The sequence below is a fragment of the Xenopus tropicalis genome, chromosome 2, assembly GCF_000004195.4.
Source record: "Xenopus tropicalis strain Nigerian chromosome 2, UCB_Xtro_10.0, whole genome shotgun sequence".
In the NCBI taxonomy this organism is placed as follows: domain Eukaryota; kingdom Metazoa; phylum Chordata; class Amphibia; order Anura; family Pipidae; genus Xenopus; species Xenopus tropicalis.
In genome coordinates, this window is record NC_030678.2 from 137664932 (window position 1) to 137681184 (window position 16253).

General features: G+C 42.7%; 1 protein-coding gene across 1 annotated transcript in view; it reads right to left on the reverse strand.

Moving 5' to 3' along the window:
- Window positions 1–11868: 11868 nt before the first annotated feature.
- Window positions 11869–16253, reverse strand: part of erbb3 (erb-b2 receptor tyrosine kinase 3) — a 62574-nt gene continuing 58189 nt past the window's right edge. Inside the window, exons 27-28 of the mRNA XM_012957806.3 lie at window positions 15783–16050; window positions 11869–15153 (exon numbers count right to left, since the gene is read on the reverse strand). Of these exons, the coding sequence (XP_012813260.1) occupies window positions 14573–15153; window positions 15783–16050 (849 nt within the window). The 3' untranslated portion in view covers window positions 11869–14572. The remainder of the gene's footprint in view (window positions 15154–15782; window positions 16051–16253) is intronic.

The window sequence follows — 16253 nt, forward strand, 5'->3', positions numbered from 1 at the left end:
GGAGGCGGCGGGCAGAGAGAGCGCGAGGGCGCTGGGGGCGGAGCTCAGAGTCTGGAGTGAGGCCGGGCGGCGCAATCACCGCAAGGCGCTCTGGGACATGTAGTTCGCTGACACACGGCGGCCTGGATGGAGGGCAGTGAAGCACATTGCACCCAAGCACATGTCACTGCATTTGTTTCCGGGGCTTGCTGGGATTGCCATGAGAGAGAGGCAGCTGAGTAGGAAGTAGTGTGCCGGTGCGGGGCAGGCCGTGAGGGCGGCACTACAGCTCCCAGCCTGCCAGGGGGAAGCCGCTCATTCTGTGCTGCTCTAGTTACATGCAAAGGGCGATAGTCCTGAGTAAATGTCTCTCGTCTTGTCTCAGCAGGGATAAAGAGGGACTTTCATTTGCTTTTATTTATTTATTTTTATTATCAGCTTTCATAAATCGCCTCTTCCTTGCAAATTGACTTGGTTGTGAGGTCAGTGAACATCAACAGAAACAATATATATGTTTATAGACTGACAGTGACACGTCGGTTTTATTATTCTGTTTGGGCCCTGCTGTTGCTGTCCCATTGTACCTGATTGTTGGTTTAATTGAGCACAAGCAGCTACACCCTAAGCCTGACATTGGCAGAACATGAAAGAAGACTAATTGCAACTAGTCTTGCAGTTCTGACTTTGAGCTGCCCTACATGGCCAAACTAGGCTATAGAGTAGTTAGTTTCCAAATTCTTTCTCTAATCCAACACACACTTTAAAACACACCCCAAATTAAAATCACTAAATGACACCTCACTGGTCTTGATCCAAATGAAAGATTACTAAATTAACTGTCTCATGAGGTTTAGACTTTTCAACTTAAAACATACAGATCACAGGGTTAAACCTTAAAAGTCAAACTTACAATATTTTTAGTTAACGGACATGTAAACCCCACACACACAAATGTAATCCATGAAAAGCCTCTTTGAAATCTTTCAATACCTGCCACACTGGTTGTTCAGAGGTTAATAGTAAGGCTGTAGCATCTCCTTAATCATTTAGATTTCCTTCTCCTCCTGTAACCCACTAGGCCCCCTCCCTCAGGAATTTGCATTGGCTGTTGGCTTGTGAGCATGCTCAGATTACTAAACACGCCCCCAGTCTAGCAGCCAGTGAAGAGATGGCATTGCTGGTTCCCATAGAAACTCCTCTCTAGCTGTCTACTTCAATTTTTTTTCTCCCAACCTCCTCTCCTGAGCTCAGCTCAAACAAAGCAGAACTTTTTGCTGTTTGCAGATTTAAATGTATCCAATTATTTATGAGAAGAAAAATGGCCACCAGGTGAAAGCTGCTATTTGCTTTAGGAAAATGTGATGGTGCTGGCAAACGGAGGGGATATATGCAGTACAAATAATGCCATTTGGGTGGGGGAGACGTGCCCAACTGATATACATTGTAGGCAAATGTAGGCTTTACATGTCCTTTAAAGGACAATGAAAGGTTAATATAAATTAAAAGTAAGCCTAAAGGCATTCTTTTTAAGTACTTACTGCATATCTAAATTCCCAGATCCCTGTTTGCTTCTCTGAGATATGGTGCTGGCAGCCTACAGCAGTGTGAAGACTACAGTGACATCACTGAAATCTCTCTCCCCTTCCTGTAGGTGCCAGCGGCAGCCTTCCTATTCTCTGAGCATGTGTGTAACTTGATCCTGTCTCCTGTTCTGAGCTACACATGCCCACCAGCCAATCAGAAGTGGATCTGCCTGAGGGGAGGGGGGGACGGAATGAAACACGTGCAGTATGAAGCAAGGAGGGAAAGGAAGGGAGAATACCTTTTTAGAGATGGCTGTCTGTTCTAGAAAATGTGAAGTAAGTGTGACTGAGTAAATATTTGATTAGGTGAGCCAAAAATGTGGCGTTTTTACTAAACAATAGGAGGACTACTGGGCAGTATGCTTTTTAAACTTTGACTTGCATTCTCCTTTAAGCAATTAGGAATATTTACAGTTAAACAGCATATACTTCACACAAAACAAGTCACATCAAAAGTAAAATTCAACCCCAAAGGTACACGTGTATGCAGGTAAAGAATCCAGAACACTCCACGTTTATGTAGAAGAGTAAGGGTATCCTCTCCTCTCCTTCCAATTTTATTTGTTCTATTGCCTGTACGGAAATTTTTTTTATCACTATTATATAATTATATACTTGTCCTTTATTGTAATCAATAGTTTCTCGAATACATTTTCTCTTTTTATTATCCATCACCTCCATCTGAACCTTTTAAACTCCTTTTTTAAATCTCATCAAAACGTGCAGTATCTCTAAATGTGTCAATTTCTTTTTCCACCCTTTTAAATTCAACCTTTAATTGATCATATGTTTTACTCCTAAATTCTCTCATTAATTCCATTAGTTTAAAAGAACAATCTGAAAGTATCCTGTTCCAGCTTGTGATAAAAGTTTATTTTAATGGAGTGTAATAAAGTTTATAATTTTTAACTTTTTGCAGTGGTGCGGATATATATTTGGTAGTTGTTCCCCTCCTTGGCCACTAGAGGGTGTAATTTGCACCTAAATAACTTGGATCTATACTTATGATAATGACAGTCCTATATTTTGGTCTTTGAAGTGAGTTTAAATCCCAAGTATCACTTATGTATTATAAGGGTAATGTACCCCCTACTGTAAATGATAAGGATATTAGAAGTCACAGAGGGGTTCTGTGCCCATATAAAGGCACAAGGCTGCAGGCTGAGTTATACAGGGAACTCTGAGTATCACTCATGTATTATGAGGGATAATGTACCCCCTACTGTAAATGATAAGGATATTAAAAGTCACTGAGGGGTTTTGCAACCATGTAAAGGCTCAAGGCTGCAGGCTGAGTTATACAGGGAATCCGGAATATCACTCATGTAATTATAAGGGATAATGTACCCCCTACTGTAAATGGTAAGGATATTAGAAGTCACTTAGGGGTTCTGTGACCATAAAAGGCACAAGGCTGCAGTCTCATGTATTATAAGGATTTATGTACCCCCTACTGTAAATAATACAGGTATTAAAAGTCACTGAGAGGTTCTTTGACCACATAAAGGCACAAGGCTGCAGCCAGAGTTAAACAGGGAATACCGAATATCACTCATGTATTATAAGGGATAATGTACCCCCTACTGTAAATGATAAGGATATTAGAAGTCAATTAGGGGTAATTCCAAGTATCACTCATGTGTTATAAGGATAATATACCCCCTGCTGTATATGATAAGGATATTGACGTCAGTAAGCATGGGGCGCAACCCTATAAAAGGGCCTGTCACCGCAGCAGAGCCGCAGAAGAAGCCGGAGCGCCTATGGTGGCACTGTGTATGGGGGGTACTGTCTATGGGGGCATTGTGTATGGGGGGTACGGTCTATGGGGGCTATTGGGGGCACTTTCTATGGGGGCATTGTGTATAGGGGTACTTTCTATGGGGGCACTGTGTATGGGGGCTACTGTCTATGGGGTCAATTGGGGGTGTTTCTATGGGGGGTACTGTCTTTGGGACACTTTCTATGGGGGCACTGTGTATGGGGGGTACTGTCTATGGGGGCACTTTGTATGGGGGGGTACTGTCTATTGGGGCACTGTGTATGGGGGTTACTGTCTATTGGGTCATTGGGGCACTGTGTATGGGGGGGGCAAAACTGGTATATAGTTATAACTCACTTATAACTGACTGCCTTCTCTCTGTATTTGTATTTTATATGTAGGAGTTGCTATATTGTCTTAGGTAGTAAAGTATGAGGGTATAGCACATTTTGCGCCTGAGTATTTTTTTGGGGGAAAAAATGGGGTGTGGTAATTGGGGCGTGGCCACAAAAGTGGGCATGGTCAAAAACATTTGCTGTGCGCGCCAAATCTTTTTTTCCCTCTCTTCATTTTTCAAATGTTGGGTGGTATGTAGGTGCATGTGTGTGGCTGGATCAGGGACCCTACATTCATGCTCCCCTACTTGTGTGTCAACCATGATGTGCAAGTAGGAGAGCTTGTAGGCTCAGGGCAAATTGGGAGCCCTGCACCAAATGTCTTCTTATGGCAGCCATTAAACCTGCCCCACTGCTCCATCTAGTGCTGTAAAGTACCACAGATAACCAACAGCTTAATTATAGATGCAAGAGAACTGACCAATGAGAATGCTGATTCTCAGCACTATATCAGGCATCTTGCTGATATCTTACATATAGAGATCATTTTGTCATTTTATTACACTGGAATCACTCATCAGGAGGGAGAACTGCTCTTTATTTGTACTGTAATAGAAAAGGTTTGTTTGTATTTAATTACTGGCACTGACCCTAGAGAGCTGGAACAATGGCCATAGGTCGGGGGGTTAGGCACGAATATACTCATAATTCAGAAAGAGACCGACCATACGGCCAGAGGGCCTAAATAGTCATTACACACAATAACCTGGGCCTGTAAGTTTTACTGTGATGTACAGGGAATATATTTGCATATATTATATTTATTTATTATGAATTTTTGAATTATGAATATTATTAGCAGTTTCACAAATTGTTTGTTGAAAGGAAATGGGACAGATTCACACAACACTAGATTCCACTGTTATATCACGTCTACTGATCATGTATGGATGCACCACTAATGGACTGGTATTTCTCTTTAGGGTAAATGCCTTCTCCGTTATTATCATCCTCAAGGCCTAAAACATTACTGGAAACCACATAGAGGAAGTCCCTGTTCCAGTAAAAAGGATCATTACATGCCCTAAGTACAATGAATTAGTACAATGAGTATCCTGATTAATTTTTTGTAATTTCTTGTAATTAGTTCCCACACTGGTGGACTGAAGTCATGTCTTCTGCACAGTCAAACAAGTTTGGGCACAAGTACAGGTATGGGATCCATTACCCGGAAAGAAGAAATGAAGCAGAATACAAAAAGGGTCAGAAAAAAAGTCTAAGTAATATAGTTTTAAGTCATAGCCATAGTAATGTATGAGGAGTGGCTCTAAGGGATACCACCTCTAACACAAGGAGCAAGTCCCAAAGAACAGACCTGGCTTCAGGAGGCAGTCAAATCATAGTAGAAGCTTACAAAAATAATTTTTTGGATCTGTTCCCATCTTTTAACTAGGACCCCAAAAAGGGCTGATGTTGTCCCTTCGGGGTACTCAGATTTAACCTCTTTAAAGGGCAAGACTAAAGTAATTTTAAAGGTCTCAATTTTAGGGCCCAGAGAGAAAATGTATCCTGGATTGTTCTGGTCCTTCACAAGTTCCATATGAATGCTTCCTTTAGTACTTACAAAGTGAGGATAGTGACAAGTAAGTAGATACCTTGCAGCAAATTGAAAGTGCTGCGTGTGCATTTCCACAGGTGATTACTTTTATTGCCAGTGGGGAGGCATTTTGGGTAAATTCATCACCCACAGTAGCTGAGATTTAACTGTGGGAGACTAATCTCCCTGTGTGTCACTGCCGTTAGAGCATCAGACTGAGTTTGGAAGGAATGTAATAATAAACGTTATCTGAGATTTCTCAAATTGTACTTCCCACCCCTCACCTGAACCATTTATGTGTTATACCAACCATGGCTAGTCTTATACACTCTGAGATTGATAGCGCACTGATGTATGGTGGGAGGCTGGCAACCAATATCTGCAAAAGTGATGTCAGTTGTCTTGCCAGTCAGACAGGATGGAAAAATTTTGGCCGCCAAAACATCGGCAAAAAAGGTCTCAAGGAAGACCGAAACGTTGGAATAACAAATAAACTTTATGGGGCCGATCCACTAAAGGTTGTTAACGCTTAACACATTGGGGCACATTTACTAATCCACGAATGTCCGAAAAGCATCCGAATGCGTTTTTTTCGTAATGATCGGTATTTTGCAATTTTTTCGTAAATTGTTGTGACTTTTTCGTAAATTGTCGCGACTTTTTCGTAAATTGTCACGACTTTTTCGTAGCGTTACGACTTGCGCGAATTGTCACGACTTTTTCGTATTCAGATTCATTTCGGATTCATTCAAGCTTCAGTATCATGACTTTCCTTGGGCCAGGTTGGAGCTGCAGAGTGCCATTGAGTCCTATGGGAGACTTTCCTTGGGCCGGGTTGGAGCTGCAGAGTGCCATTGAGCCCTATGGGAGACTTTCCTTGGGCCAGGTTGGAGCTGCAGAGTGCCATTGAGTCCTATGGGAGACTTTCCTTGGGCCAGGTTGGAGCTGCAGAGTGCCATTGAGTCCTATGGGAGACTTTCCTTGGGCCAGGTTGGAGCTGCAGAGTGCCATTGAGCCCTATGGGAGACTTTCCTTGGGCCAGGTTGGAGCTGCAGAGTGCCATTGAGCCCTATGGGAGACTTTCCTTGGGTCAGGTTGGAGCTGCAGAGTGCCATTGAGCCCTATGGGAGACTTTCCTTGGGCCGGGTTGGAGCTGCAGAGTGCCATTGAGCCCTATGGGAGACTTTCCTTGGGCCGGGTTGGAGCTGCAGAGTGCCATTGAGCCCTATGGGAGACTTTCCTTGGGCCGGGTTGGAGCTGCAGAGTGCCATTGAGCCCTATGGGAGACTTTCCTTGGGCCAGGTTGGAGCTGCAGAGTGCCATTGAGTCCTATGGGAGACTTTCCTTGGGCCAGGTTGGAGCTGCAGAGTGCCATTGAGCCCTATGGGAGACTTTCCTTGGGCCAGGTTGGAGCTGCAGAGTGCCATTGAGCCCTATGGGAGACTTTCCTTGGGCCAGGTTGGAGCTGCAGAGTGCCATTGAGTCCTATGGGAGACTTTCCTTGGGCCGGGGTTGGAGCTGCAGAGTGCCATTGAGCCCTATGGGAGACTTTCCTTGGGCCAGGTTGGAGCTGCAGAGTGCCATTGAGCCCTATGGGAGACTTTCCTTGGGCCGGGTTGGAGCTGCAGAGTGCCATTGAGTCCTATGGGAGACTTTCCTTGGGCCGGGTTGGAGCTGCAGAGTGCCATTGAGTCCTATGGGAGACTTTCCTTGGGCCGGGTTGGAGCTGCAGAGTGCCATTGAGCCCTATGGGAGACTTTCCTTGGGCCAGGTTGGAGCTGCAGAGTGCCATTGAGCCCTATGAGAGACTTTCCTTGGGCCAGGTTGGAGCTGCAGAGTGCCATTGAGTCCTATGGGAGACTTTCCTTGGGCCGGGTTGGAGCTGCAGAGTGCCATTGAGTCCTATGGGAGACTTTCCTTGGGCCGGGTTGGAGCTGCAGAGTGCCATTGAGCCCTATGGGAGACTTTCCTTGGGCCAGGTTGGAGCTGCAGAGTGCCATTGAGTCCTATGGGAGGCTTCCAAAATCATGCAAAGTCTGAAAGTTTTGCCCGCCGTTTACGAGTGTTCAATACGAAAAAGTCGCGACAATATACAAGCAAATCGTAACTGCTACGAAAAAGTTGCGACAATTTGCGCAAGTCGTAATGGCTACGAAAAAGTCTCGACAATTTACGAAAAAGTCATAACAGCGATGAAAACAATCGCAAAAAATACGAAAAAGTCGCAAAATGTTCATTTCCAATACGAATTTTTCCCATTCAGATTCGGATTCGTGGATTAGTAAATCAGCCCCATAGTTTTATGCGTTAAGACGTGTTCGATAATTAAGTACTGATTCATCAAAGTCATTTCGCATGCGTTACTACTCATATCACATGCGCAAAATCCTGATTATCGCAAAGCGTTATTTCCATTGCATTGAGGTAATTATCGAATAGAAATAATACTAACGCATAATTCACAGACATATTAGAAGCGTTAAAAGCATAAAATGCGGCGATAATTACTGTGAAACTTAGTGCCTCCCAGGAGTAGGCGTTACTAAACAAAGTTGCAGCCGGTGATTGTCTGTGGTGACAAGATGGAGTTTGCAGTCGGATTTTGTTCAAGTATGTCATCTTCCTAGAGTGTTGTATCCTCCAGTTGTCAGGGAAATGGTAATTTCCAGAAAAGTGGTTTTCAGAAAGTAACTGCTACGTGCGTAATAGCGTGCGCTAATATCTGGTGCTACGAAATAACACATAAATATGTTGCATGCTTTAAAATAACGCTTAAAAATATGTCATCGGCAGATAAATAACGACAATAACATTGCGTCTTAATTCAGACAAATGTCCTTTTAGTGAATTGATCGTTAATTCTCAAAATATAAGAAGTGATATTTTTAACACATGCTATAAATAGCACTCGTTTTTTCAGCCTTTAGTGAATTGGCTACTTTTAAGTCCTGTGAGTGCCCTGCTTTATATGACAGTCTATATATATAAAAATGTGCCATTCTGACATCATGGAACAGAGTTACATACATTTTTACATACTCAGACGTGCGATGTACCTGTAAGTAGTCCACTAGGTGGCACCACTGAACTATAAAAAGTTATTTTAGCATTAATATAGGTGCATAAGCGGGAGAGGCATTTGCCACTGACTGTCACTCTCAGCATTCTTTTAAAACTACGATTGTGTTATTAGGCACTGACTATATCATGTACTAAATGGATGAACGGAACTATTTCGCTATCACCTAGACACTGCAGTTATGTACATAACCCTGGTAGAATTTGCAAGATGTGGAGGATTTTTTAAGAAACTGTGAGTAACCATACTACCTTTATAGTCACACCGGTACCAATAATGTCAGAAGAGTGTGATGGCTACTTTAGAAGCTTCACTATTTTCTGCTGCTGCCACTGAAGGGTTGACTTGGCCTTATGCTACAGATCATTGCCATATTGGAAAGTCCAAGTGCGCCCCATGCTTGCAGATCCTTTTACAATTCTTTTGCTTTCCCCAGGCTTTATACAGACATTAATTACAAACAAATAAGGCTGTGGTTGCCACCTTTTGTCTCTGTTCTTATAGGGCAGTATGGGTCCATGACATCAGGGGCAGAGTTGTGATGCAATTGGGAGCTGAGGCATGACGTTGTGGGCTACATCCAGGGCAATCTGTCAGTTTTGAGTTAACATTGTGATTACTAACTGGCACACACAGTCCTGTGATAAATACTTTTACCTGACAATATTATAAAATAGAAGAATGTTTTGCAGAATCATTGATATTTTTCAAACTCTGCCAGGGGTTAGGCACACAACTATAAGATTTGTCTCCTGAAGTCAAACGGTACATCGCAATTCATTTTAATTTAAGCTTTGCCTACGTCACCCCTCTTGTCCTGGTTGGAATCAGATGCCCATACACTTAAAGGAGACATATCCTATAAAAATTATGAATGTACCAGTGAACTATACTCCTCTAGATATAGAAGGATTGTGCTTAAAAAAGTTGTGTTTCGGACTTATTTATTGAGAAATTCCCCCCAAAACCCAGTAGTCCCGCCCATCTGTTCCACTTCCTGCTGGCTGAATTCTCTGGATGAGCTGGGGAGCCGGCGGGTCTCAGAGCACTGCTCTGTAGGATAGGAACCAATCAGCAGCTAGGCTGACCTGATAGGAAACTGAAGCCTGTCTTTGCTTCCGTGAGTGCAGGGCTGTGATTGGCTCTCCCCCTCCTACTGTGCTTTTGGCAGGGACCGTTAGGACACGCCCACCCTTCATTTGAAACACAGAGAATTGATAGGATCTATAGGGAGCTCCAATAAAGGGGCCATTTTTGCAGTTAGGATTAATTTTTAGCACAACGTGAAACCAGCACCGTATATTATTTATAATCAGGGCCTGAACTAGGGGTAGGCAGAAGAGGCAGCTGCCTAGGGCGCAACGATTGGGGGGCGCCAGGCTGGAGCCTCTCCTGCCTACCCCTAGTCTGCGATCCATTTCGCATCGCACATTGCCCCCGCCCCGCTCTCAAACTGCGCATGCGCGCCAAACTAAACGGGGGGGGGGGGGGTGCGCGGTGCAGGGGCGTGGTGGCCCATTTATCCAATATGTCTCCTTTAAAAGCCACTGGTGCTGGATGATGTTTGCCACCCTGACCCATGTGCCTACCAGTTGCCCTGATATTGTATATACATGTATAAGAAAACAGCATATACAGTATAAGACATCTCTTTTATTTTACTCTATTAGGACATATATATTTTTTGACAGGGACTGAAGACAATTTGAAATACTTTGTTAATCACTTCAGTGACTTGTGTTTCACAAATGAGCTAACACTGAATTAACATAAACAAGCTAAAGTGTCAGTAGGGCCATGGGCAATGCTAAAGAGGATTATGACAGTAAGGAAAAACAATGGCTTCCTAGGGCAACTTAATTTCTAGGTGTCCAGTTGATCTGGAAACCCTGTACTTTGGCTGTACGCTGCCTGTGGCACAGGATTCCTTCTCATCCCTAGAACTTTAACCTTTATAAAAACTCACTAATTTGTTTTGTTCAAAAATTCCACCCTACAGGGCAGCAATAATTTGCATGCAGTTACGTAATAATCTCGTTGTCTCTTTTCAAAAGATGTTCAGATTAATTTGGAGCAGGGGTGATTCTGTACCCCTGGCGCCCTGAGGCGGCCTTTCCAATGACACCCCCCAACCACTTACTATTTGGAATTTCGGAGCCAGGCGTCACTAGGGGAGTGGATTTGCACTAGAAAAAGCCAAAATTTAAAAAAAACTCCGGAATTTTAGCTCTTAAATTACCAGAAATGGCCGTTTATAAAAGTTCCGAAATTTTTGTACCCAAACGATCGTAAACAGCGCAAGAAAATTTATGACTGATTTTGGAAGCCTCCCATAGGGCTCAATGGCACTCTGCAGCTCCAACCCGGCCCAAGGAAAGCCTCCCATAGGGCTCAATGGCACTCTGCAGCTCCAACCCGGCCCAAGGAAAGTCTCCCATAGGGCTCACTGGCACTCTGCAGCTCCAACCCGGCCCAAGGAAAGTCTCCCATAGGGCTCAATGGCACTCTGCAGCTCCAACCCGGCCCAAGGAAAGTCTCCCATAGGGCTCAATGGCACTCTGCAGCTCCAACCTGGCCCAAGGAAAGTCTCCCATAGGACTCAATGGCACTCTGCAGCTCCAACCTGACCCAAGGAAAGTCTCCCATAGGGCTCAATGGCACTCTGCAGCTCCAACCCGGCCCAAGGAAAGTCTCCCATAGGGCTCAATGGCACTCTGCAGCTCCAACCTGGCCCAAGGAAAGTCATGATACCAAAGCTTGAATCAATCTGAAACTTTCGTACTCGTTACAACAAATACAATTTTGTCTCACAAATTGACGCAAAGCAAGTTGCGGAAATAAACGAAAATATAGTACAAAATCTGCACAGTTCTAAAACTTTTAGCATTCAAACTCAATCGTACTTTAATGAATAGGCTCCTTAATATCAGCCTCATTTATTAAAGCAGTGCAAAGCGCAATTGTTGGATGCAAGTAGCCATTGTTTTTGACCCACAATCTAGAAAAAAATTTTCCCCAGAGTTCCAGCATAATTGTGACCAGTTTGCGCAATATATGCACTTGCACATAATTCATAAGAACATGCTAGATGGGAACATTGGCACTGTCACTAGTTGTTAGGAGCAATTATGAGCATTGATGCAGGCTCAGTAGTGATTTTTAGCTGTGACTGTAAATGAGACTGGGTATGTGAGTACTGCTATTAGGTTTGAGTGATTATGTACTGGGGTTAAGATACATAGTTATTATGCATTAACCCGCCATATTTAATAAACAGTGCTAAGTTTGCCCAGGAGCAGTAACCAATAGAAACCAATAAGGTGATTGCTTATAAACAGGTGACCAATAAATGCTTCCTGCTGATTGGTTGCTATGGGTTACTGCTCCTGGGCAAAATTAGTGCTTTTATTACATCACCCCCTAAGTTAGTGTGTGAGCTGCAGTGAACCTTCTGACAGAAGCATTTTTTGAACATAAGCAGGGGATAAAGGGCAGAGGTAAGTCACTACGACGATAATGAAAACAATTACAAATATAAAACAAATATAAAACATTTAATTTCAAACTCTGTACATCATTGGCCCCATGGGAGAGAGGCTTTGTTCAGCTGCAAAGTTCATGCTTTCCACCAGGATCTCCAGCCATCTTAGAAAACAAAAGGCAATTTTGTACATACCTACAGCATACCCCTCGCTGCCCGGTTGGGCTGTACAAAAATAACATATAAAAATATACTCTGGAAACAAACAATCAAAGCTATTTTACAAAGTATTAGAAAAGCACAGATTAACTGGTAGGGCTGTAGGCATGGATACATGAACAGGGCAACTGTCTATGTGGTAGGGTTATGTATACAAAACAGTTCCTTCCTTTACATTTGATGATTACATACGCCAAAGTTACCTTGTTAAACGGCATCCAAGGTAGAAGTCTCCTCTACAAGAAAAGGCATATTCACTGGGGGTCCCAAGTTGTTAGGCAACCCCCTGTAATTCTACTTGCTTACTACAGACCCCCTGCTGGGACTACTCTTTTTCCAATGCAGCAGCCTAGGGTCCTTTTCTTCTCTGCACTGCTACTCTAATGGTGTCCCCAGCATCCTCTGCACTTGCACATGGGCAGTACAGGAGTAGGTGAAGAATTTCTGTAAGGCGCATATGATAAACCAGGGCTGCACAGAGGATGCTGTGGCATTGGAATAGTATTGCAGAGAATACTAAACGTTTATATACTAAGAATTAACGAGAATTAACGAGAGTTAAACGAGAATACTAAACTAAACGTGCAGAGAAGGGCAAACGTTTGCTTCTGGGTCCAGAATATAAATAGGTGGTGATACTTTCATCACCTTACTTCTTTTGTATATTTTTGTAAAAGGGAAAGAAAAGTCATAAAGAAGATCCCCACACACCCAGAGGCTACTGTATGTTAGAATATCCTGAGGCCTGAGCTACATAGCTCGTTTTGCAGCCCTTCAGAATGAAATAAATTAAGGAATCTGTGGCTTAGATCACTCCTTGTGTCCCTACCTAGGGGAAGTACAAGGCAGTCAGAGCATGTGTGCAAAGTGCTGACTTGGGTAAATAAATGTTGTGCGAAATAAAGAAGTTAGCTAGCCAAACGTGTAAAAAGACTGGAGTGAGCAACATGGAGTGTCAGCATAATAGCCAGAACACTACCTAATAGAACCTGCTTTCAGCTCTCTAACCTCGTAGTTAATCAGTGACTTTAGGGGGGGCCACATGGGACATAACTGTTCAGTTAGAACTGATCCTTAGCACACAGGTCAGATTTAAAAGCAAACAAACCTATGCCCCACCCCCAAGTCAATTATTGGTTACTGACTACTAACAGGTTAGAGAGACAAAAGAAGGGTTGTGTTCTGGCTATCCGCTCACCTCAGCCCTTATAGGGTACATTTTTGGCTAACTAACTGCACAGCCTATCTATTTCATTTTTATACTGAATAGTTAATTTAATGCTGCAATCTGTGGATTCCAACATGGTGGCCAGGGAAAGGGAATTATGGGGCTTTTCCTTTACTAGTGCTTTGTTCATTTATGTTATTATTTTATTTCAAAGTATTTCATTTGTTCAGAGCTCATTTTTTTCCAGAGTGGAACGAAAACATCACATGACTACCAGGATATAAATGCATAATTTGCCATACCATCACAAAACAGTAAATTTTTTTCAGAAGTGATTTTTTTTTAATGTACACTATTTTACCTAATATTATGTATTGTTTTTAGGTATGTTTTCTGACAACAGTATGCCTTTAACAATATCCCTCTAAAAAAAGTGTTACAGTGTCAGGTTATATTACCGCTACTATTTATCAGTGCAGTTAGATTCCCCACTAAGTCTCCGAGCTTTATTAGAATGCCATGACTATCCATGCTTTATCCCTTCATGACAGCGTAACACTAAGGGGAATAGTTATTATAGTGTGTAAGCTGACATCACCAGTGATGTTGCCCATAGCAACCAATCAGCTATTGGATTTGAACGGTCCCTTACAAGTTAGAAAACAAAAAGAAAGAGCTGATTGATTGCTATGGGCACTATAATAAATATGCCCCTTAGAGGCCCATATGCTGCAGTTCTAAGATTCCTAATTCTTTAGGGCAATGGAGCATCTTACTGTGTGTCTCCACTTCGACAAATCATTAGTGGTTGTGTGTCTGCTTTCCATTGTAATAAATAGAAAAACACATTATATTGTATCATTGCTATGTTTTGTTTGGGGACACTATTTATCCAGTGACACAGAGTTCTTGCTGTTGTATAACAAACACCCACTAAAGAGCTAGGGACATACCCAAGCCAATATGATTGGGTTCAGACTAACACCAAACGATTCAGCCACGCACTGAAACAACTCCTAATTTGCATATTCAAATTTGCAACGAACATTAAAAATGCATCCTCTAAAAAATGTCACTTTCAGTGACTTTAAAGTGCTTTAAAGCCACATGACTGGTGGGTTGAGATTTGATTCACTTGCATGCAGGTTTAATCAGGCCCAACCACCTTTGTGTATCATAATGACCAAACTGTAAGTGTGAATAAGCTAACATTGGGACATTGCAGGGGGTCAGATGATCAGCTCTTCGTACCACACATAACTGAATTCATGTTGCTTCTCATTTGAGAGCAGAAGATAGCTCGGGGGTCATTCAGTCACTCCTGGAACTTAGTGGGAAGTTTGTTTTTTTACAATTGCATTTTCAGTTCTTATGTCATCTGTAGGTCAGTCTTAGAAAACAACCGGCTGTGCCAGTAGTCTGGATTGTCAAATGCACAGTCTTTAGCTTCTAAAGCCCTAAGGGGCTGGTGATACCCTTTTTGCAATGCCTCTCTATGGCAGGTCTGAGGAATTACTGTTGGCCTTTCCAACTGCTGGGGCAGATTGGCAACCAAGTTCATATCTTCATAGCCCTGTTTATCCTCAGTTTTAGTTTCATCCTTTACTTTCCCACTCCGGTTCATATAAGTGTACTCCTCCAGGTCGCCATCTCCTAAGCTTTCCCTACTTGTGTATTTCCCTTTTTCATTCATATACTCGTAGTCCTCCTTGTTTCCATACTCATAGTCTCCCTCTTTGTCACCCTCCGCAGGGGAGAAAGCTATGCATTCATTGCTTGCATCTCCTGTTCCACGTATGTCCATATATTCATACTCTAGCTTCTCTTTTGAGCTGGGCTTCTTTTTGTTCATGTATTCATACTCTTCATCCTCTTCATCAGTGGCATTGACCAGGCATGGTGTCAGGGATCTGGATCCTTGGGATGTTAGTGTTCCATCCCGTGAAATTTCTGTGAGTGAAGCAAGCATAGAAATGAGAATGGTGTAAATACGCAGGGGCCACAGCCAATAAAGGCAGTCTGCTGTAACCTATTAGACACCTAAGAATTCTGTGCTAGTTTGTCTCTTACAGAGCTGTACTATCCAGGGAAGGGTACAAGCTGTAAAAATGGCCAGAACTCAGTCTTTCTATTAGCCATTTACTTTTTACTCTGTTTACATATTCCCAAGCTAATGTATATTACTTTACCTCATACATACTGTTGCTCCTTCATTATTTATATAATGAAAACAATTTACCAAAAGTACTTTTAGTATTATGTAAATAGTGATATTCTGAGGTAATTTACAGTTGGTTGGTTGCCCAGAGTCCATATACCCTAACGAGCAGGCAGTGGTTTAAATGAGAGTGTGAATGAGAGTAAATGAAATTAAAAATTGCAGCAGAACAAATGCATTTCATGTAATTGTAACATAATACTGGCTGATACAGTCTGTTTTCACATATGGATATTTTGGGTTTAAGATGACATTTGCCACTTTATGGCGTCAGGGATATCTTTCATTTCCATAAGGTTTTGGGCACATGCCATTTTTCTCAGCAAGAGTTCTGAGTAGAGGATTTCTGTGCTATACTCACCACTTTGACTGAGCCCTGGCATGATATACTCGCTGTCATCATCAGGGGTCCCAACAAGGAGGCTCTCCCTTTGGGATCGGTATGCACTGTCAAGGCGAGAGCGAGAAATGTGGCTCAGGCTCCCTCCGCCATAGGAATTATCCTCTATTGTCTCCAGGTCTGAAGAAGTACAACAGCCCTCTGATGACTCTGACACTGTTCGGCCAAGTGAGTCTTCTCTTCTGCGTGTCCCATGTCTTGGAATTGGTTCTGCAGAGGTCATTGTTCCCTGAAAACAGCCCACATGTTAGAAACCCCCCATCTACATCTTCCCAGATGTTCATTTTCACTCTTAACAGAAGGGTTAGTTAAGAGTAATGCAGGCAGAAAACCTTGCTGTCCCCTATATGTAATAAAAAGTACTAAGTTTTCCCAGCAGTGGTAACCCATAGCAACCAATAAGATGTTTGCTTTTAAATAGGTGACCAGTCA